We start from the raw sequence: 22,459 nt of genomic DNA on the forward strand, positions 1-22,459 counted from the left end.
TAGGGGCCAAGAAATCTATGAAATACTAGAGAAGGTACATCTATATGCGTGCAAAAGATTTTCAGGAGTAAACTCCAACACCCCAAATGTTACAGTTTATGAGGAATGTGGGAGATACCTTATGTATATATTTAGCTACATAAAAGTAATAAAATATTGGATAAGATTGCTTAAAATCCCAAGGACAAGATTCCCCCCAAAATGTTATAACATGATCATGCTTTACGATGATAGAGGTAAAAATAACTGGACCTCTGGTGTCAGAAAGATACTTCAGTATTGCGGCTATGATTACATCTGGAGAGAACAAAATGTAACAGCACCTGAGCATTTTATATATGATTTAACACAAAGAAAAAGATGTGTCATTTCAAAAGTGGCACTTTTCACTATGTTTACACAATAAGTTAAACCATTACTCCTGTTTTAAATCATTCATGCTTATAGAAAAATATCTTCTAGACATTAATGTTAAGAACTTCAGTACAGCACTAGCCAGTTTCAGATATAGTTCCCATGATCTTTTCCATGAAAATGGTAGGCATTTAGGGCTACCACGGGAAAAACGATTGTGTAAATATTGTACTTATCAGGAGGTAGAAGATTATTATCATTTCTTGCTTGTTTGTTCATTGTATGCACATTACAGAAAAGAATACATAAAGAAATATTTCTACTTGAACCCCCGAATAGACAAATTCTATACCCCCATGGCATCCAAAATACAAACCGCCACAAAATACCTTGCAATGTATATATTCCATGCCATGAATATGAGATCCTCTGCATTACGGATCTGATATTATTTACGATATATTCATATATATTGCACCCTCTGCTACTGTATGTAAAATGTTCTATAGGCCTATGGCCTCTTCAGTACTGTAAATAAAGATTGCTTGAAGATATGGTCATGAGCCTCAACGTAAGACGCCATCAGTGAAACTTACTGTCTGATGTATCGATATATCAGATACGAGTCGAAGAAATCACTCAACCAAAATGTGACAATATCCAGTTTCAGATTGTATTAAACATCTTGCTCCATAACATGTATATGCGTGCAATCAACGAAGTAAATAAAAAATAATGTTTACATGGCATAAAATACACTTTCACTAGACTTAACACCGTTCAGGTTAATGTGTATTTGTTATAAGCCTTGACATGAACTCGGGGTATGTTCTTTCATTTCTCGAACACCCCGTGTTATGATTCTAACATTAACACATGTCTCCTCTTTATCATTATTACATTTACTCAGGCCCGGATTCGGGCTCATGACTTCTGTATTGAGAAACGCAGGTGTTGTCTGAACCCCACGAGAATGAAACATGGACAATACCTGCATGTGCTAAAGGATCAATGTGTTTTAGTGCCCAGGAAACATGTTCTTTATATATACAACACCATCGACAATACCACAAGATACAATTGTCGTACCTTTCAGCAAGTATGCGTTTAAGTCAGCATAACACACTTCATTAAACTAAGAAGCATTGGCTTGGTTCATTAACTATATAGGAAATCGATTACTTTTTGTTTAATTTTTGTATTCTTTTGTCCCCAGAGCGAAAAGATGGTTATCTGATTACTGAAGGTGTATGTCCTTTATAGCAGTAATGCCCGTGAAGATCCGGGTTAGAATTGATCTTCACTAACTCATGTTTGTCGTAAGAGGCGACTAACGGGATTGGGTGGTCAGGTTCGCTGACTTGGTTGACACATGTCATTGTATCCCAATTGCGCAGATTGATGCTCATGCTGTTGACCACTGGTCACAATTTATAAATTGTACTTATACTTTCAATATCGCCGTGTGTGGCGTTCAACAATAAACAAACAAACAAGCTTTAAAACAATATTTTACTGACTCGTATATCACACAAATGTGAGTTCATTGTCGGTGAAAACCCTGAGTTTCATTTAAAAAAATTCAAAACGGTATTTACAAGAAATAAATAATCATTTATTCAGAATAATTATACTAAAATGACCTGATGAAAATGTAATTTAGTGTAAGTTTAAAAATCGTTTTTGTTGATTGTGTTCGGTGAACACATTTGTTACTGATTTTACTTATTTCTGACTCTTCCTAGATCATGATCGGCTCGATCGTAGCTGTTTTGTTGCTCATGGCCTCAAGCGTGGAGGTTATTAGCGCAGCGACATGCGCATGTGGAAAGGTCACGGTTCACATCCGGTCAGGACCCGGAACTACCCATGGCACAATAGGGAACATCTACCCTGGGTTCTGTTACCAGTTTAAGGGAGATGAGAGCAAAGTCAGTGGTTATGAGTGGGCACACATTGACTATGATGGGAAGGTAAGCACACAGAGACCACTAGTCTGTCTCACAGTCCCTGAATCACATTACCCCACTTCCGCCCACCCCTTTCTGCAATGCTTAAGTCCTAAATGAAGTCTAGATTTCCTCATTGCTAGGCAACTTACTGGGGGTCCTTTTCAATTTTTATAGGAAGTATTTGTTTCTACCAAACTTTTATACATAGACCACGAGTCCTTCCCTGAAGTTATTTGGCCACCAATACACTATTTAATACCGTGATGGCCGACTGAAAGCAGGGTCCGTTGGAAGATTACAACCTATGGGTCTGACATGCAGAATGTCTGTTTTCATTCCCCGTTGTTGTTTTCTCTGCCATAACTCACTCATCCCTGGCGTCAGGACTGAGTGAGTGAGTTTAGTTTTACGCAGCTTTTAGCAATATTCCAGCAATATCATGGCAGTGGATGTGCAGAGAAAGGAGAGAAAGATACAGAAAGATGGGAGGTATAAATAAACGAAGAGGTCATTTGGTGGGGGTCTTTTTTTTGTGTTGGTTTGGTTGTTGGTTGGTTTGAGAGAGAGAGAGAGAGAGAGACAGGGAGACACAAAGAGAGAAAGCGAGAGAGGCAGACAGAGAGACAGCAGCGGCAGCATTTAATTTTTTTAGCTTAGCAATATTACAGCAATATGACAGAATATTGATTGACGACACTGGACTGGGCTTTAGACATTGTACTCATGTGGGAAATCTAACCCGGGTCTCCAGATGAACGTTTGAACGTTTTAACCACTAGGCCACCACCCCTGGCGTCGAGAAGATGCTGCCATGGCATAATACTAAACGTCTTTACAATGCTAGGGGTGACCGTCTCTTGAAAGTCATATTAATGTCATATTAAATACTTACCTTTGAAACACATACGATTCGACCTATATTTACCATATAAGGATGTACATGAACACTGGCAACATTAACTCTGAAGCTGACTGTAGGCAATCTGTATTCATTATGACGGTGGTCATTTCACATTTATATGTGTGTATTAAGGAATGGTCATCTGAAAGTAAATGTAAAGTTGACTTTTTGTTGCAGGACGGGTGGGTTGCGGAGAACTACGTGGACTTGAAGACGTGTCCGTCGTCAGTGACGTCACATCCAAACAGCGGAACACACACTGGAACACACACTGGTAAGAGAAGACAAAGACACTTATCCCTTGTCTGTTTCCTAATAGAGTCTGAACCAGACAATCCGGTGATCAACAGCATGAGCATCGATCTACGCAATTGAGATACGATGACATGTGTCAACCAAGTCAGCGAACCCGACCACCCGATCCCGTTAGTCGCCTCTTACCACAAGCATGGGTTACTAAAGACCGATTCTAACTCGGCTTTACTAATCCAGCCATGGAGAAACGTCAAATCGACCAAGAAGATAATTTCGAGGATAATGTGACGACAGCGTGATGCTCACATGTTGCAGGCAGCAGTGCCCACGCCGGCTGTCCTCGAATCATCTCCAAGTCTGAATGGGGAGCCAGGACGCCCAAGGCCGGCCAACTACATCTCCATGGCGCTGTGAAATACGCCTTCATCCACCACGGCGCCAGTGCTGCCTGTCACACCGAGGCGTCATGTGCTGCCATGGCGAGGGCCTATCAGAGAGACCATATGGACTCACGTGGTAGGTCATGTGATATGAATATTCATTTGGTAACTAAAATCTCAGTAAACTGAAACAGGGGGTTATTCCACACTCCGGCGCAGTGATGACTTAGCATGCGACTCTGGGTAGGAGGGTGGGGTAATTCTAGTTTAACATTTGGCAATGGTTATCCATGACGAAGGATGATGAATGGAAGGGTAATTAGGGCAGTAGTGGCTGAATCATCCTCGATAATCTCCAGGGTATACGTTACGATCTCTCTCCACTATACCCTGGATGCATCCACGGCTTGGGACGATGATTATATTACCTCCCTTGGCTGGCTTTTTATCCAATCAGGTGCCTACGCTGGGAAGTTGAGCGTAACAATCACAACTCACTTTCGCTTCTTAAATTATCTAACCGTTTAAATTGATGCAGAGGTACTCTGAAAGAAGTAGAAGGAGTTCTGTCATATATTTTTGTAAAGTTTCAGATCTGTGAATTTGTCTTTATTATTTCCCAAAAAATCTGAGTGGCACTACGAACAAACCTTCGCGACTGCGTCCGCTATCCTTGTTGACACTGGCAAGCTCGGTTGTAACGGCGGCTTAGCTGATTGGCTACTGTGAAAATGCGGAGCCAGCCAAGGGAGGTAATAAAATCATCGCCTCAAGCCGTGGATGCATCCAGGGTATAGTGGAGAGTTATCGTAACGTATACCCTGGAGATTATCGAGGATTTGGCTGAATACGCTCAGTACGAATGTGGCTCGTTGGCTAAACATATGTGACCGAGGAGCTATGAGAGAGCGAGTGAGTTAACATTTACAGTCACACGAGGAACTATAAGACCTGAACGGCACTGATATTACTTGAGTGGATAGAGACCATATATCATTATATTCTATGCATATCTGGCAGTGTCCACACGCTGGTACTGGAGGAACAAACAACAACAACAAACAACAATGACAAACAACAACAATTCATATTACGCTTAATCCACATGTCCCTACCACGATTCTTACTATCAAGGTGTAAACATGATTTAGTTCCGAGTAGTAAATGTTCCGGTTCGGAATAAATGCCGTGAAATTGAGAATGGATGACACGAATAAAAATTCCGCACATACGGCAAATATTCCATCGAACAGGAACAAATACCGTAGGCCTAACCTATTCCAGTCATTATTGAATGCAAAATGGACTCATCCAACTTCCGGGATGTCTACTAACTACAACTTGGTTACATGTTGACTGTAACCTGGCTAATGACTAACTGTAACTTGGTTACATGCTGACTGTAACCTGGCTACTGACTAACTGTAACTTGGTTACATGTTGACTGTAACCTGGCTACTGACTGTAACTTGGTTACATGTTGACTGTAATCTGGCTACTGACTGACTGTTAATTGGTTACATGTTGACTGTAACCTGGCTACTGACTGATTGTTAATTAGTTACATGTTGACTGTTACCTGGCTACTGACTGACTGTTAATTGGTCACATGTTGACTGTAACCTGGCTACTGACTGACTGTTAATTGGTTACATGTTGACTGTAACCTGGCTACTGACTAACTTGGTAACATGTTGACTGTAACCTGGCTACTGACTGACTGTAACTTGGTTACATGTTGACTGTAACCTGGCTACTGACTAACTCTAACTTGGTTACATATTGAATGTAACCTGGCCACTGACCAACTGTAACTTGTCACATAAGGACTGTAACCTGGCTACTGACTGACTGTAACTTGGTTACATGTTGACTGTAACCTGGCTACTGACTAACTCTAACTTGGTTACATATTGAATGTAACCTGGCCACTGACCAACTGTAACTTGTCACATAAGGACTGTAACCTGGCTACTGACTGACTGTAACTTGGTTACATGTTGACTGTAACCTGGCTACTGACTGTAACCTGATTAATGAAGGTAACTTGGTTACATAATAACTGAACTCTTTTTAACACAAGATTCATTTAGAATCATCAGTTCGCATTCTGGGGAATCAACAATGTATTTTCATATAAAAAAAATTAAGTAACTTTCACACATGATAATTGCTTCTTGATAGCCACATGATTTGTGACCCGTGAAGATCCGGGGTAGAATAGGTCTTCAGCAATCCATGTGCTTGCCATAAAAAGGCGACTATCTTGTCGTAAGAGGCGACTAACGGGATCGGGTGGTCAGTTTCGCTGACTTGGTTGACACATGTCATCGGTTCCCAATTGCGCAGATCGATGCTAATGCTGTTGATCACTGGATTGTCTGGTCCAGACTCGATTATTTACAGACCGCCGCCATATAGCTGGAATATTGCTGAGTGCGGCGTAAAACTAAACTCACTCACTCACTCACATGATTTGTTCCATATGGAACAAATACCGTAGGACAATCTTTTTTTCCTTTCCGTTATCCCCACGCCCCAATTTTTAAGACCACCCCAACAAACAAAACCCTCTTTTAGACACTTTATGATGTGTGTGGAAGTTCCTCTTTACCCGGAATAAATTCTGTGTGTGCGGAACGAAATAATTGTTCCGCATGCACTATTACAGGAAAAAAATGTTGGAATGAAAAGTTCCAGCGGAACTTTTACAATGGGGGAACCAAATCTTTTTTACACAGGGACCGCCTCCGTGGTGTAGTGGTTAGAGCGTCCGCCCGGAGATCGGAAGGTCGAGGGTTCGATCCCCGACCGCGTCATACCAAAAGGCGTTAAAACATAGTACTTGTTGGTCCCTGCCTTGTTCTCGGCATTAATGGGTACAACAAGGACTGGTCGGCTCGGAGTCAGTATAATGTGTCTTAGTAGGGTATTCATACTTCACTGCGGCATGGTATCTCAGTGGGCTAGCATTAAAAAACCAGCACATACACATACACACGCATGCAAGTAGTCATATTAGCGAAAAATTCTCAAGCACGACGTTTAACCAATATCACCTCACCTCACCTTACTATCAACGTATCAGTGCACATGGAATTCGTATTTTCAGCTCCCTTGGAAGTATAAATCCCATTGCAGAGCCGTCAGACTCGAGACGGCTCTGCAACCACGTTAATACCTAATCCTAACGGCTGATCATTGCCAGGGTGTGTCTGCTGAACGCCATTATATATCTATCAAAAGTTGTTATCAAACTGATTCTCACTCCCAATCTAACATATCCGAGTACCTACTGTGTTCCTTGAACATGTTCAGGTTTCAACGACGTTGGGTACAGCTTCCTGATCGGCGAGGACGGCAACGCCTACGAGGGACGTGGTTGGGATATCGTCGGCGCTCACACAAAGGGCTATAACTCTGTCGGACTTGGTAAGTCTAACATTCAGCTAAAAGGTGGGCTGTGTATTGTAAAGCAGTTGCTCGCCCTAAAGAAGGAACTTGACGATCCTGCAACCCGTTTTTTAAACTTTAGTGCTTAAACACACAAATACTAAATTCACTCACTCTCTCACATGTTAGAATCGACTTCAGGGTTGTTTCGGTGTATAGCCTAATCACAGTACGTAACATAAACGCAAAACATCGGTGTATAGCCTAATCACAGTACGTAACGTAAACGCAAAACATCGGTGTATAGCCTAATTACAGTACGTAACGTAAACGCAAAACATCGATGTGTAGCCTAATCAAAGTACGTAGCGTAAACACAAAACATCGGTGTATAGCCTAATCACAGTACGTAACGTAAACGTAAAACATACTGAAGTCAGTTCTTAAGTATAAAGGTTTGCTTGGATGTATTGAAGTATGATGACTTTCAACTAGGGTTCTGTATGATGGGCAACTATATGGAACGCCTCCCCAACTCTAAGGCCCTGGACACGGTCCAGATGTTGATAGCCTGTGGGGTGGCTAAAGGCAAGATCCAGACCAACTATATTCTCAGGGGGGCACCGTGATGTTGGTGCCACCGCCTGTCCAGGGACAAAACTGTATGCCCTCATCAAGACGTGGCCTCATTACTAGAATGGAGACACGGGTGGTTTGAATAGATTCAGGAACAGCACATTGTGCCGGATGGTGACACATTGCAGAGTTTGTTATTCTTTACAGTGAGTGAGTGAGTGAGTTGAGCTTTACGCCGCACGCAGCAATATTCCAGCTAATGGCGGCGGTCTGTAAATAATCGAGTATGGACCAGACAATCCATTGATCAACAGCATGAGCGTCGATCTGCGCAATTGGGAACCGATGACATGTGTCAACAAAGTCAACGAGCCTGACCACCCGATCCCGTTTGTCGCCTCTTACGACAAGCCTTTACGTCGCCTTTTGTGGCAAGCATGGGTTGCTGAAGACCTATTCTACCCCGGATCTTCACGGGTTCTTTACAATGAATAAGTGATTTCATCAATCGTATAAATAATACCTCTCTCTATTTATATGTCCGCATGTGTATTTGCGTGTGCGCAAGAATAAGGGTATTTTGTAAGTGCATGTGTAAAGTGTTTAAGTGCGTGGGTTCCTGTGCTCAACCATGGCAGTTTTACGCCACACTCAGTATTCCAGCTATATGGCGGGGATCTGCACATAATCGAGTCTGGACTAGACAATCCAGTGATTAACTGCATGAGCATCGATCTACGCAATTGGGATACGATGACATGTGTCAACCAAGTCGCCTCGCCGTTAGTCGCCTCTTACGACAAGCATTGCTAACAGAAGATAAATCTTCAAGGATGTTTACAACACGGGTTAACGTTTACAACACGGATTGACGTTTACAACACGGATTGACGTTTATAACACAGATTGACGTTTACAACATCGATCGATGTTTACGACTTTGACGGATGTTTACAACACGGATTGACGTTTACAACACGGATTGACGTTTATAACACGGATGGACGTTTATAACAGGGATGGACGTTTATAACACGGATGGACATTTAAGATGTAGATTGACGTTTACAACATGGAGTAACGTTTACAACATTGGCAGATGTTTACCGCATGGATTGGCGTATGTTTACGACACTGACGCATGTTTACGACACAGATGGATGTTTACGACATGTATGTAACCTGCGAAATGATGTCAAGGATCAATACAGGGTAAATCTCGAACCTTATTCCTGTGGAACGTTCTACCGATCTTGGTAACCTGCACCTTCACGGAATGTCAACACCAATGATTTCTTGCTGTAAATGAGTGCTGGTTCAAGTGACAATCAACTCCACATTGCATGACGTAAACTGTCGTATTCCATAAAATGAGTGAGTGATTGAGAGTATGGTTTACGGCGCTACTAGCAATACTCCAGCAGCATCATGGGGAACACCAGAAAGGGGCTTCACACATGATTGTATCCATCTGGGCAATCGAACCCGGGTCTTCGGTGTGACGAGCGGACACTTTAACCACTAGGCTACCCCACCGCCCCTCCATACAATATAAGCTCTTACTGTAATGATTATTACTTGTGCGGTACTTGTATGGGCATTCTGGGAAATAAACGCTTGGAGGGACACGCGTGTGTTCCTTTTGTTTTTTAAAAGTGTTGGCAGTAACGGCTAACGTGACAATTTTACACCGACAGTACAACACAGACAAAAGATGAGCGCAACTCCCTGTGGTACAGTGATCTAGTAATAATTAGCACCATCCAGGACAGTAACTTCCATCATGACAATACATGAAACACCTGATGAATCAATATGAAACTTAGTGAGATTAGTTTCACGCCAGCATGTTAGTTATACCACATGGTTTCAGCGATAAACAGTATGTAATGACGCGTGTTATATGTTTACCACACTTACAAATCCAACATGGTGCTTACGTGACATGGTCGTAACCAGGAAATCTCCGATCCGGAACCAAGGTCTCTGGAATCTTCTACTGTACTGATCTACACTGTCAAGTGACAGACCGTCTCCGTGGGGTAGTGGTTAGAGCGTCATACCAAAAGACGTTAAAATAATGTACTTGTTGGTCCCTGTCTGGCGTTCGGCATTAATGGGTACAACAAGGACTGGTCGGCTCGGAGTCAGTATAATGTGTCTGAGTGAGGTATTCATGCCTCACTGCAGCGTGGTATGTATCTCAGTGGGCTAGCACTATAAAACCAGCTTAAGTCTGGGCTAGTACATGCAGCCGCACATACACATACACACGCATGCACGTCGTCATATGAGCGAAATATTCTCAAGCACAACGTAAAACCCAATTTCACCTCACCCCACCTCACATCCAGTGACAAGCTGCCTCCTAGTTTTATGGCACTGACAAAAGATCAGGCAATTCCCAATGGTGCGGTGATGGTGTATCTAAGCATCACGGCATTACACTGTAGATTTCCTCCCATCTGCCACATGACATTAGGCACCTGCAAGCCACAGGTGTCTTTTATCATAAGAGTGATGAAAAAGAATCGATTAGTAAAAATCGATGGATTTGGTTAATTTACATTTTATTTCTGAGTGAAACAGAGGCGAGACACCCAGGGTGTGTCTCAAGTTGGCTAACATATACAGACAAATTTAGAAAACAAAAGCAAGATGTTTTCTGTTTTCTCAATAAATAATCAGTCCGAAATGGAATCGTCTCAGCATCCAGCAATAACTAAATACTAACAAAATCCTGATTGGAAAAAGTAACTGTGCATAACATCAAGTTGTCCATGCTCAACCGGAAGTTAGTCGTCATTAACTAACGTTGTCACAACGTTGTGATACGTCATCACAAGGTTACAGTTATATGATGCTAACGTATTTTACGTTCTCTTACGTTATATTTAACGTCAATTCCGTCCCTAGTAGTGAGCAGTACATAAGAAACAAAGCAGAAATTCACTTCAAGTTTTATTCTTAAATTTGCATCTTGTTTTGTTTGTGTGTTTTCTGAATAGGGAGTAGTATTAGCTGAATAGTGAAGAAAGAATCCCTGAAAGAAATGCCAGAAAACTGTGACACCAAGTTATAAGAAATGGAAACTTCCACCCATGATTGAAAGCAAACGAACAGATACTTTCAGTATATTCTTTCGTTGTAATAGTGACCTACACTGGCTGACAAGGGAACAAATCAGAATTCGATAGCTGCAACTACCAAGACAGTTTTGTGTGAGAAGGAACCAACAACCCGTACAGTGATGAAGCAACTACCATCGATGCGTACAGTTATTGTTTTCCTTAATATCTGCGTTTGTATGTTTTGACAGAAGCTAAAATCTGGACACAGCAGCTACATAACCTAATTTATAAAATGAATATGAAAAAATAAAATGAATTGAATTGATAATGTAAATTAAAGACATCGAAAGTGGTCGATTTCTCGGCTTTTCCAATTCGCGCCGAAAGACGTGTCAAGAAATGCTTCAAAGGTAAACAAAATATAATGTGTCATGACAAAATGATATAGGGGTTATAATCCATGACCGTTCAGCTTATAAGAATTCGATTTCATAAACATTTACTACTTGAAAATATCAATATCTTACGAAGTTTGGGACTCACTTTCTACCGCGATCGACTGTCTATCGGGGAAATGGTAGTTGATGTGACCAAATTCCGGTTGAGCGTGGACAGGGCTTTCCCCCTGTAAAAGCATTTTGCATGAAATTGGATGTCACGTATTGTGCGTGGCACGTGCACTTTGTACACAATGAACTTACTCACTTTTTGTACACTTGAAGTTCACATACTTTTCACATACACATAGTTTACGTCAAGCCCAGAATCAGCCATAGACGTTAGGTGAATTTGGACGAGCGTTGGTTCAGACATGGAACAACATTCCCGAAGCTTTCTTGTCGCTTTGTGTCGCTTATACGTCGTCGTTGTCAAGCCTGCATCAACGCCAATGTGAACACACACGATACTGAGTTAAACTCACTTCAAGTGCGTGTCACGATGCCTGATGTCAAATCATACATATTTCGATATTATCCTGTCAACAGTTAAACAGTGATTAAGGAAAAAAACACAAATCATGTTATTCACATGCAGTGTAAAATGCATATATACTAGGCACATAAAGAAACTGTGCATACAAAAATTTAAAATCTAAATTCATCAAACCTGTGTAGACAAATAAGGATTTAAACTCAGAGATTTAGTGACATGTATCCAACAAGGATGCACGTGCCACGTTCCGTGACGTCAGTGGGTTCGTCCTTGAGACGTGCAATACGTTTTTGCACGTGCATTTCGGGAAAGAGAAACAGAGCAAATGAATGCCACACAATACTGTCACTTTGGAAAGCTCAACCCCTGCCCTTGCGATCGTTCAAAAAATGTAACGGCTATTGCAACGCATAGCATGCCAAGGCTCACGTCTGCACAACGTCATGAGGCCACTGGGATGGTCCGTGGGGGGAATGTCTCAACGACAAGTGGCTGCACATTTCCACTGACACGGGAACACCATTTCTGCACTGGTGAGACGCTACCAGAAGACAAATGACGTCATCGATCGGCCACGTTCTGGATGTCCACGTGTAACGACGCCAAGACAGGACAGATGGATAAGGGTGACCCATCTTCGCCACAGGTTTCAGACTGCAGTGATGACTTCCCGAACCATCCCAGGACTTCGCCGTATCCACCCAAACACAGTTCGACAACGTTTACGTCATCACGGGATCAGACCATGACGTCCCGCAATACGGCCTATCCCTTGTTTTGGTGGAGAAATGTTGTTTTTACAGATGAGTCAAGGTTTAACATTTCCCATAGTGATGGACGTCAAAGTGCCTATAGACGCGTGGGAGAACGTTATGCACAGGCCTGTGTCTTGGAGAAGAATCGCTTTGGTGGTGGTTCCGTGATGATTTGGGGTGGAATAACAGCACGCCAAAGAACTCCTTTTGTGATTGTTCAGGGCAACTTAACTGGTGTGGGCTACAGGGATCAGATTCTTCGACCTGTGGCAATTCCTTTTCTGCACGTCATGGCCCTGGGTTAACATTCTAACAGGGCAGTGCCAACCCTCATACGGCAAGGGTTGCTATGGATTTCTTGCAACACCACAACGTTGACTTACTGCCTTGGCCTGCAAATTCACCGGATCTCTCCCCGATAGAGCATGTTTGGGACGAGATGGATTGACGTCTACGCCGTCTTCCTCATCCGCCAGATAACGTCCTTGACCTTGCTACAGAACTTGAGAGAATCTGGCGTGACATCCCACAAGCCTTCCCTGCACGTTTGATAGGCTCTTTGCGTCGTCAATGCACTGCTGTTCTCAATACCGATGGTGGACATACCCGTTATTGAGCTTGTGACATGGTCGTTTGACCCTTGTCCCGCTTGTGGACTCGTGACGTCATTGTGATTGACTTTTCAATTGAAATTCTCCCGACTTGTTATGGTCTCATGATCCCTGCATTAAAGTTTATATGTACCTTTGACATTGTTATCGTACTTCAACTGGGATACTATTTTGACAATGCACAGTTTCTTTATGTGGCTAGTATATATTGACAAACATTTGTTTTGAAAGCTCGCAGGTTTTTAGTGGATATAGTGTATGTACAAAAAGTGTCATCTTGGAACACATCCTACCATATATAACATACACATAGTCGAACCCGGTCTGTAAAGGAGTTGTGTTAACACACATGGAAGCTACGTTACCATTACTGTACGGAACATGAATAACAGCTACCTATGAAAGTGATTAAAATGAATGCTTTGTGTTTTCATAGTGTAATAACCCCGAAAAGGGAGTGCAATATGCTTCCAGTCAAGATCATGGTAGTTTGCAAACGGTGAAAGTAATCTACGTTATGAAATCTACCTTACCACCTAATATGGAATCTTACAAAATATATTACTGGAAATAGAAGATTTCGCTTCGTAGCGTAGTCAGAGAACCCAGGCACATAATTTGATAACCTACAACAGTTCCCACCGGATGCTGTCACATGGTCGCAGCACTTCATGAAGTGACATTTCACGAAATTCAAATTTGGAAGGGAAACTTCATCATTATTCGGGAAATTCCCCATGTAACAGGTAAGAATGTTTCTTAATTTACTTCATTGTAGGGATATAGTTTCACAATATTGCAAAACAATTGTTCTGCTGTTGAGAATTTCTTCGGTAGAAGCATTTGGAAATAATCACTACTTGGGTGTCGTTAGCCATCATTTCAAAAGATTGATGTAAGTTGTATTTCGTGAAGCTTGTATCAATTCTGTTACCAAATAGAGTTTTAGACATTGATATCAACACTAAACTTATGATATTTTGATCTCTTAAGAAAACTGCAACATATCTTTCCCCTCAATTTTGTACTCGCTCCTCAAAGTATGGTAACGTAGATTGCAATGAATGAAGTAATACCTTCATAACTATCACATGTTCCGGTAGCAGTTATGAATATTTTATTTATTGCTCATCAAGTAGCAATAATGACATTCATATATGGTGAGTTGTTGTAAAATCAGTCGATATGAGGACGATTATTACGTCCAATAAATTAGTTTGTAAGGTAACGTAGATTACAGTTTTGTAACGTAGATTACAAAATATGATTGCTGAATTCTGACAGAATGGGCATCACTCGTGCAGATCCAGCGGGTATTACGGACAAGGGAATTGGGAGAAAAAAGGAATGAATGGTATTTATGTGAACAAATGTTTTTGGTGTAAATCTGTAATGTACGTTACAAAGGCATTCATTGACAACCTGATCAATAATATTACCTTATATAAATGCTGTTGTATTGTCAGTGAAGTTCGTTATATTACCTCTCAGGTGTCGAATCTTTTTGTCGCCTTCTTTTGCGTGAAGAACTGCATTTAACAGTATAACAAAGTTATATTGTCAAGACCTGACTTGATTAAGTTTGTTGTTATAATGCTAACAAACTCAACTGAGTGGAGAGGATCTTACGCGTAATGTTCTTAAAGAAACACAACTTTGGAATTAACGACCCAACTTTGTGAATGATATCTCCCTCAAAGTGTTATGCAGCCATCATAAAGAAAAGTCACGTAGATTACGACTGTAGGGCGTTGCATGATGTGTGATGGAATTTTTACAAGCTCCCGTTGAGTGCTACAATTTCTGATTTTCGTTCGTGACACTTTCATCAATAAAACAGAAACAACACGTGACAGAAATATTGTCTTTACTTTCTGACGATTTGTGTCTTTCAAATGTGAGAATTTGTGTATTATCTTTTTGCATTATAAAATGGCATGACATCAAGTAATGCACAGTTACTTTATTCCTGTAGTATACTACCGATGATTATTTGAAGGTGTAAGACGACACATCTGTAAATGAATTTCACGTGTGTCGATTACTATCTAGGTGGCCTACCATGGTGGTCGACATCTTGACAGTGTGCTGTTCATATACCTTACTGCCAGGCGTTTATCAGATCCATAGCTTACAAGTGCCAAATCGTGGTGCCTCATGTCTGGAAATATTCGCTTCAATTACGGATCGGTCATTCCGACAAGCTTGACAGCGTCTATCTCTACAGCTCCATACGCGAAATAAGGATCCACCCACACCCGGATGACATCAGACGTGAAGGTCGGCAACTGCAACAGGTGACAGGTGAACCAAAATGTCATCAGGGGTTGGACAAGGAGGGACGAAGGGGGGGGGGGGGGAGATGGGAAGGGAGGCTATACACAGAACACAGGTGGGGTGGGGAGGTTGTTTGGCGTGGGGAGTGAGTGAATGGGTTGGTTTTACCCCCGTTTAGCAGTCATCCTGCAATATCACAGAGGAGAAGACCAGATATGGGCTTCACACATTGTACCCATGTCAGGAATCGAACCCGGGCCATCAAACTCATTTTGACTCTGTACTTACAATGTTTATTAATGCAGACTTGTTCTCGTCACTATATGGCTGGAATAATGCCGATGTGACGTAAAGCCCAACTCAACTCAACTCGGCGTGAACAGCAAACGCTTTAACCACTGGGAAAGGAGAGAAAGATACAGGAGAAAGGTACAGGAGAAAGGTACAGGAGAAAGGTACAGGAGAAAGGTACAGGTGAAAGGTACAGGAGAAAGGTACAGGTGAAAGGTACAGGAGAAAGGTACAGGAGAAAGGTACAGGAGAAAGGTACAGGAGAAAGGTAGGTATTAAGGGACAAAGATGTTTGGTTGGTTGGTTTGTTGGTTTATGCTGAACACTACTTCCCCTATATGCTATATGTAAATTATCAAGTCTGGAACACAATACGGTGATCAACAACTGATTGTACGTATTTGGGGAATCGAACCGGATCCTTGGCGTGACGTGCGAACTGCCACCCAAGAAAGGATGGAGATGAATAAAGGATTGTATTCTCACACTTGTCAAAACGTATTTGGCGATTCGGCTTGAAGTTAGACGCTGTAAGTATTGCGCCTTGTACATGGTCAGAAATTGCCCGGTAGGTGCGCGGATCTCCACCTTCCACATTGCGCCTGCGCGGTAAGTCTCGTACACGTGCACTTCAGAGATGAAGAGTTTCATGGCGTACTTCAACTGCAAAACAAAAGTTTCACTTCAATGACAAAGAGGCGTTTAAACGAATTCCGTAAAGTGACTGATCATATATAATTGTTTTAACGTTCACCAGTTTGAAGTTAAATGACACGTATGTTAAGATCACAAGTCAAAGAGTTCTATCATGGAATGAAGGAGTTCCTGTCTACGAAAACCTAATACTGCCACTTTTGTAACATAAAATTTCTCGTTGATTTCTTACAAAAATGGCACAATTAGGCTTTCGTACCTTTCTCCAACAAAAGGAATGCCCCAAAATATACTGAAAAACGCAAAATGTTGTTTAAACCAATCGATATTTGCCCCCAAAGTACATCTTTAATGCTCATTCAACACAAGCGTGAATATTAACCACTTTCAATCATGAAATGCAATACTAGTATTCTATCCAATATCATGACGTTGTTTCTGATGCATTTGAAGGGATTACCCCTGAATCAGAACGACGGTGACGGTGTTCAACGTTATCTGTGGGATGCACAGCATGAAAAGCACGAGATTCACAAATACACGTGCAAGGAGCGATAAGTGTGTTTGTGATAGGTGCCCCAAGTTAAGCGATTGGTGTGTTTGGGCGAGCTGTTCCAGAACAAACCAAGAGTGAGTGAGTTTATTTTTACGCCGCGGCGGTCTGTAAATAATCGAGTATGGACCAGACAATTCAGTGATCAACAACATGAGCATCGATCTGCGCAGTTGGGAACCAATGACATGTGTCAACCAAGTCAGCGAGCCTGACCACCCGATCCCGTTAGTCGCCTCTTACGACAACCATAGTCGCCTTTTGTGGCAAGCATGGATTGCTGAAGACCTATTCTACCCCGGATCTTCACGGGTTCTTTACAATGAATAAGTGATTTCATCAATCGTATAAATAATACCTCTCTCTATTTATATGTCCGCATGTGTACTTGCGTGTGCGCAAGCATGAGGGTATTTTGTAAGTGCACGTTTAAAGTGCGTGAGTTCCTGTACTCAAGCATGGCAGTTTTACGCCACACTCAATATTCCATCTATATGCCGGTGATCTGCAAATAATCGAGTCTGGACCAGACAATCCAGTGATAACAATTGGGATACGATGACCAAGTCGCCTCGCCGTTAGTCGCCTCTAAGGACAAGCATTGCATCGCCTTTTGTGGCAAGCATGGGTTGCTGAAGACCTATTCTACCCCAACAATCCAAGAACAACTCCCTCTGTTCATCATTCCTTCATTATACTAACACAACTCCATTGTGAACATTTATATGAATCATTTCTTCGGGACTGACATATCAAATTCTCGCACACAGATTTGACTGGATCTTGTGTTAAAAGGGATGAACATTAAAAATCCAGACCCATACGTACCTCAACATATTGTTGATAGTTGTTTGTGTTGGATTGGCCCCAGGCTTTAACGTTGTGGCCGTAGTTGGGGTAGACGTCAGGTTCTCCAATCACTTAGCTAGCGGCGCTGAGAAACATATAGTGTTAAGATCAAAGTAGTACATAACGTGTGTGGGCGCAATTACCCAGCAGGGGACACCAGAAATGGGCTTCACACATCGTATCCATATGGGATTCGAACCCGGGTATTCGGTGTAACGAGCAAACAGTAGTTACACATCTACACAACCTTCATCAAGTGTCACCAGTGTGAACAAATATGTCGTTTAAGTTCAAGGAGCGTGTTAGGCATTTTATGACTGACTGAGTTTGGCTTTACGCCGCTTTTAGCAATATTCCAGCAACATCACGGCGGGGGACACCAGAAAGGGGTTTCACACGTTGTACCCATGTGGTCATTTTATGAAAGATGTATAAGATAAGAGCTTTAAGACTGACTGACTGAGTTTAGCTTTACGCCGCTTTTAGCAATATTCCAGCAATATCAAGACGGGAGACACCAGAAATGGGCTTCACACATTGTGCCCATGTGGGGAATCGAACCCGGGTCTTCGGCGTGACGAGCCAACGCTTTAACCACTAGGCTACCCCACCGCCCCAGATCTTTATGAGAAGATTGCAATTCACCAATTCACAAAGACTACATGAAACGGTTTTCAGCAATTGTATAAAAGTGTTTGCAACTTTCATGTTTTACCAAATTAAAAAACAACCAAATTCGAATTCTAAAACGAACCAATAACAAATTAGTGTATGTTTTGTAATTCCTATATTTAAATTGGTCAAGTGTATTTACTTGTCGTCATTGGACATCTGTGACGAGTAGGTCAGCACTTCTGTCACCCATAGTTCTACCTCTACAACAGAGATAACAGACAGTAAAACACGGGCCTGAACACGTTGGCGGACGATATTACGAGGAGTGAGTATAGTTTTACGCCGCGTTCAGCAATATTCCAGCAATGTCACGGAGGGGGACATCAGGAATGGGCTTCATACATTGTATCCATGTGTGGAGTGAGTGAGTGAGTATAGTTTTACGCCGAGTTCAGGAGTATTCCAGCAACATCACGGCGGGAGACACCAGGAATAGGCTTCATACATTGTATCCATGTGTGGAGTGAGTGAGTGAGTTATAGTTTTACGCCGCGTTCAGCAATACTCCAGCAACATCACGGCGGGAGACACCAGGAATAGGTTTCATACATTGTATCCATGTGTGGAGTGAGTGAGTGAGTATAGTTTTACGCCGCGTTCAGCAATATTCCAGCAACATCACGGCGGGAGACACCAGGAATAGGTTTCATACATTGTATCCATGTGGGGAATCAAACCCGGTGTTTGCCATGACTAGCGAACGCTTTAACCACTAGGCTACCCCATCGCCCCCATTTACGAGGACGTGTATATAATAATTTTGTTTATATAAACATAATTTATTCATGAAATGTAAACATGACATGGATATGGATTAATACAACAAGCCAACAGCTTATGTAAGTGCCACTCCATCAAATATAACACAATGCAATCAATAATTAATTTCAAACAAAGTACAGAAGGAATTATTTCCACAAAGGCATGAAATGCATGATAACAGGGAAAAGTCTACAAATTACATTCAATGGTATATAATATTCTGCATGTAATGACGTTGCGTTTTGTTTTTAGTCAGCTATAGATACACTGATATCAATAAAGGTGACATTCGTAACTACTCGTGTCATTCCGGCAAGCCGGGTGGCGACGCGTACCCTTCTCGTTGCTATATATTCACGACTCGGCCTTGCATAAGCGCCAAAGGGCACAGAGATGAAAATAGTCTAGGACTATTTCCAAGGAAAGATAACTCTGTATTTCCATACATGGCTAGTCCTAGTAATTCATAATACAACACGACGGCCACTTTAAGTAAGTTTTTTTTTATGTCGTTAACAAATATAAGTAGCAAGATAATTGTATAATCACGGGTCGGAAATAATAGTGAAAATCGATAATCGCAAAGAAACAATTTGACTCATGTCACATTTTACTACGCGCGATTTCATTGGTTTGCCACGATTCTTGGCACTAATGGCATACTATAAAGGTACGACTACGAGTCTTCTTGTAGGTCACGGAAAGAGGCGAGTAGCTACGAATATGAAGTTGAGGGAACGTTATACTACTCCGTGCATGGACATGCACGAACATGCCAGTTGTCTGCCATTGGGGCAATGTGTGGAGCTGATGTCGTTAAGCCTTGCCGTATATGCGATTTAACCCGAAAGCTGATATCAATCTCACTTGGAGAAAACTGACTTGAGTGGTTGTTTTTTTAATAGCACGGGATGCATAGATTTATGTATTCTTGGTTGTGACGTGTTGTATACATGTACGCCGAATGCAATTTTCTCCTTCCGGCTGCTCAAACCGATGCGCAAAACGATCGAATAATTTCCGGTCACAGATTACGTGTACGATCACTTCATAACTCTTTGTCGGTCGTTCATTAACGTGTGACAAATAGAAGCTGGTCATGCATTGAGCCAGCAAAAGACGTCAGTCTCAGATTTTCAATACGTCAGTAATTTATGTAATGTAATAAACATTTCTGGTTGACACGTGTCCATGTATTTATTAATTTAAAACAGCAAAGAGGATTTTGTGGTCAAAATATTACGGATATCTATTTTGGAATAATAGCAAAAAGAGATATTTGACTTCCATGAACCAATCCTAGGAGTTTGAGGATGGAGCAGTACAGATCAGTTTCATACCTTGTGATGTAGCCACCGTGGTCGTTGTTAACGAAGTTGTCGGTGTAGTCGTGGTAGTTGTAGTAGTGGTGGTGGTGGTAGTCGTAGTCGGAGTGGTAGTAGTCGTAGTAGGAGTAGCAGTCATTGTCGAAGTAGTAGTAGCAGCAGCAGAAGTTGTAGTAGTAGTTGATGAAGTTGTTGGTGCAGTCGTGGTGGCGGTCGTTATGGTTTCGGTTGATGTAGTTGTGTAGGTGGCTGCTACTGGGGTAGTCATGGGTGTTACAGTTGCTGCCGTTACCATCGGTGTTGGAGAAGGCGCTTTGGATGCAGTTGTCACAGCTGTTGGTGGTGTCGCAGTTAATGCAGCGGGGGTTGTTATGGAACCTGCAGTTATAGTAATGTTGTTGCAGCAATGACGGTTATGGCAAACAATCTTTGCATTTCAGAAGCATTTATTGTTTATTTCGGGAAGATCAGGCTGGTCATCGTAACCAATGGCTGGTCACCGTAACCCGATGGCTGGTCACCGTAGCCCGATGGCTGGTCACCGTAGCCCGATGGCTGGTCATCGTAACCCGATGGCTGGTCATCGTAACCAATGGCTGGTCACCATAACCCGATGGCTGGTCACCGTAGCCCGATGGCTGGTCATCGTAACCAATGGCTGGTCACCATAACCCGATGGCTGGTCACCGTAGCCCGATGGCTGGTCACCGTAGCCCGATGGCTGGTCATCGTAACACGATGGCTGGTCATCGTAACCAATGGCTGGCCACCGTAACCCGATGGCTGGTCACCGGCTGGTCACCGTAACCCGATGGCTGGTCACCGGCTGGTCACCGTAACCCGATGGCTGGTCACCGGCTGGTCACCGTAACCCGGTGGCTGGGCGATGCTTATAATGTCAATCACCGGTCTGCGGGGAACAACATTATTTGCTGTCCACAGTCACAGACCTACAAAATTTGTCGCATTAAACAGGACACAATTCATCGACTCATTACAAGGGGATTTCGGATAACAACGTATACAGTGAAGCCTCGTTAATCCGGACGGTTGCGTTTCTCAGTAAATTCGTCCGGATTGCGAATAGTCCGGACTACTGAATCAAGACCCAAGTTGCTTCCCTAACTATTACAAAAACGACACGAATCTGGATAAAACAAATAAGCATTTAATGTAAAGCTTAATTCATCACATCAATAATTTTACCGAGTGACATCCGCATGTTGATCCGACGTGTCTGATCACGTCCTTCCTCAGCACAGGTGAGGTAATGTCTAACAAGCGATCTATTGTAGTATGCCTTGAATGTCCGAATTATTCCTGCATCCATCGGTTGAATATGAGACGTGGTATTTGGTCACATTTCGCAAAGTTAGCGAAGCACACTTGTGACTTGCAGCATTGTCGTAAAGCAAAATCACTTTAAGTCCACGTGACCGCATCTGTCTGTCAAAGTACATTAACCAATCACAAAACAGCTCACTTGTCATCCACGCCTTTGTATTGTGGTGTCAATCAAAGTGTAAATGTACAGTATCTTCAGTCGGGAGCTTTTAATGTCTAATTAAAACAACAACCCAGTTGGCCAGTTAATTAAGTAAACATCGCCGGGAGGTGTTGTTACGGTTCGTGAACACGACTTACAGCGTCCGGACTGTGAAGCAATTTACTGTTTATTTTACTGATTGGTGACAGCTACTTACCGTCCGGTTCCGGAAACCGAATTTCCGGATTATCGAGGCAAATTATATAGGCATAGATTGGTAACAAGCTGAAATCGCCCGGGAGGCGAGACATCCGGATTATCGGAGTCCGGACTAACGGGGCTTCACTGTATAGTTTAGTTTTACGCCGCGTTTAGCAATATTCCAACAATATCACGGCGGTGGACA

The 22,459-nt window shown here is 42.3% G+C and overlaps 2 protein-coding genes across 2 annotated transcripts in view; one reads left to right on the top strand and one right to left on the bottom strand.

Annotated features, from left to right (window-relative positions):
- Nucleotides 1-907: 907 nt before the first annotated feature.
- Nucleotides 908-7,991, top strand: LOC124273604 (peptidoglycan recognition protein 1-like). The gene is given in 7 exon segments (XM_046708887.1): nucleotides 908-925; nucleotides 2,100-2,327; nucleotides 3,385-3,481; nucleotides 3,778-3,978; nucleotides 7,161-7,274; nucleotides 7,731-7,852; nucleotides 7,854-7,991. Coding segments are annotated over 7 exon segments (858 nt in total). The 3' UTR covers nucleotides 7,932-7,991.
- Nucleotides 7,992-15,129: 7,138 nt separating this feature from the next.
- The window catches only part of LOC124273577 (cell wall protein DAN4-like), a 33,984-nt gene continuing 26,654 nt past the window's right edge, over nucleotides 15,130-22,459 (bottom strand). The window contains exons 4-8 of the mRNA XM_046708863.1: nucleotides 20,583-20,945; nucleotides 18,620-18,680; nucleotides 17,785-17,890; nucleotides 16,236-16,412; nucleotides 15,130-15,469 (exon numbers count right to left, since the gene is read on the bottom strand). Of these exons, the coding sequence (XP_046564819.1) occupies nucleotides 17,878-17,890; nucleotides 18,620-18,680; nucleotides 20,583-20,945 (437 nt within the window). The 3' untranslated portion in view covers nucleotides 15,130-15,469; nucleotides 16,236-16,412; nucleotides 17,785-17,877. The remainder of the gene's footprint in view (nucleotides 15,470-16,235; nucleotides 16,413-17,784; nucleotides 17,891-18,619; nucleotides 18,681-20,582; nucleotides 20,946-22,459) is intronic.

This window comes from Haliotis rubra, unplaced genomic scaffold (assembly GCF_003918875.1).
Source record: "Haliotis rubra isolate DU_JTF1 unplaced genomic scaffold, ASM391887v1 Scf182, whole genome shotgun sequence".
Taxonomy (NCBI): domain Eukaryota; kingdom Metazoa; phylum Mollusca; class Gastropoda; order Lepetellida; family Haliotidae; genus Haliotis; species Haliotis rubra.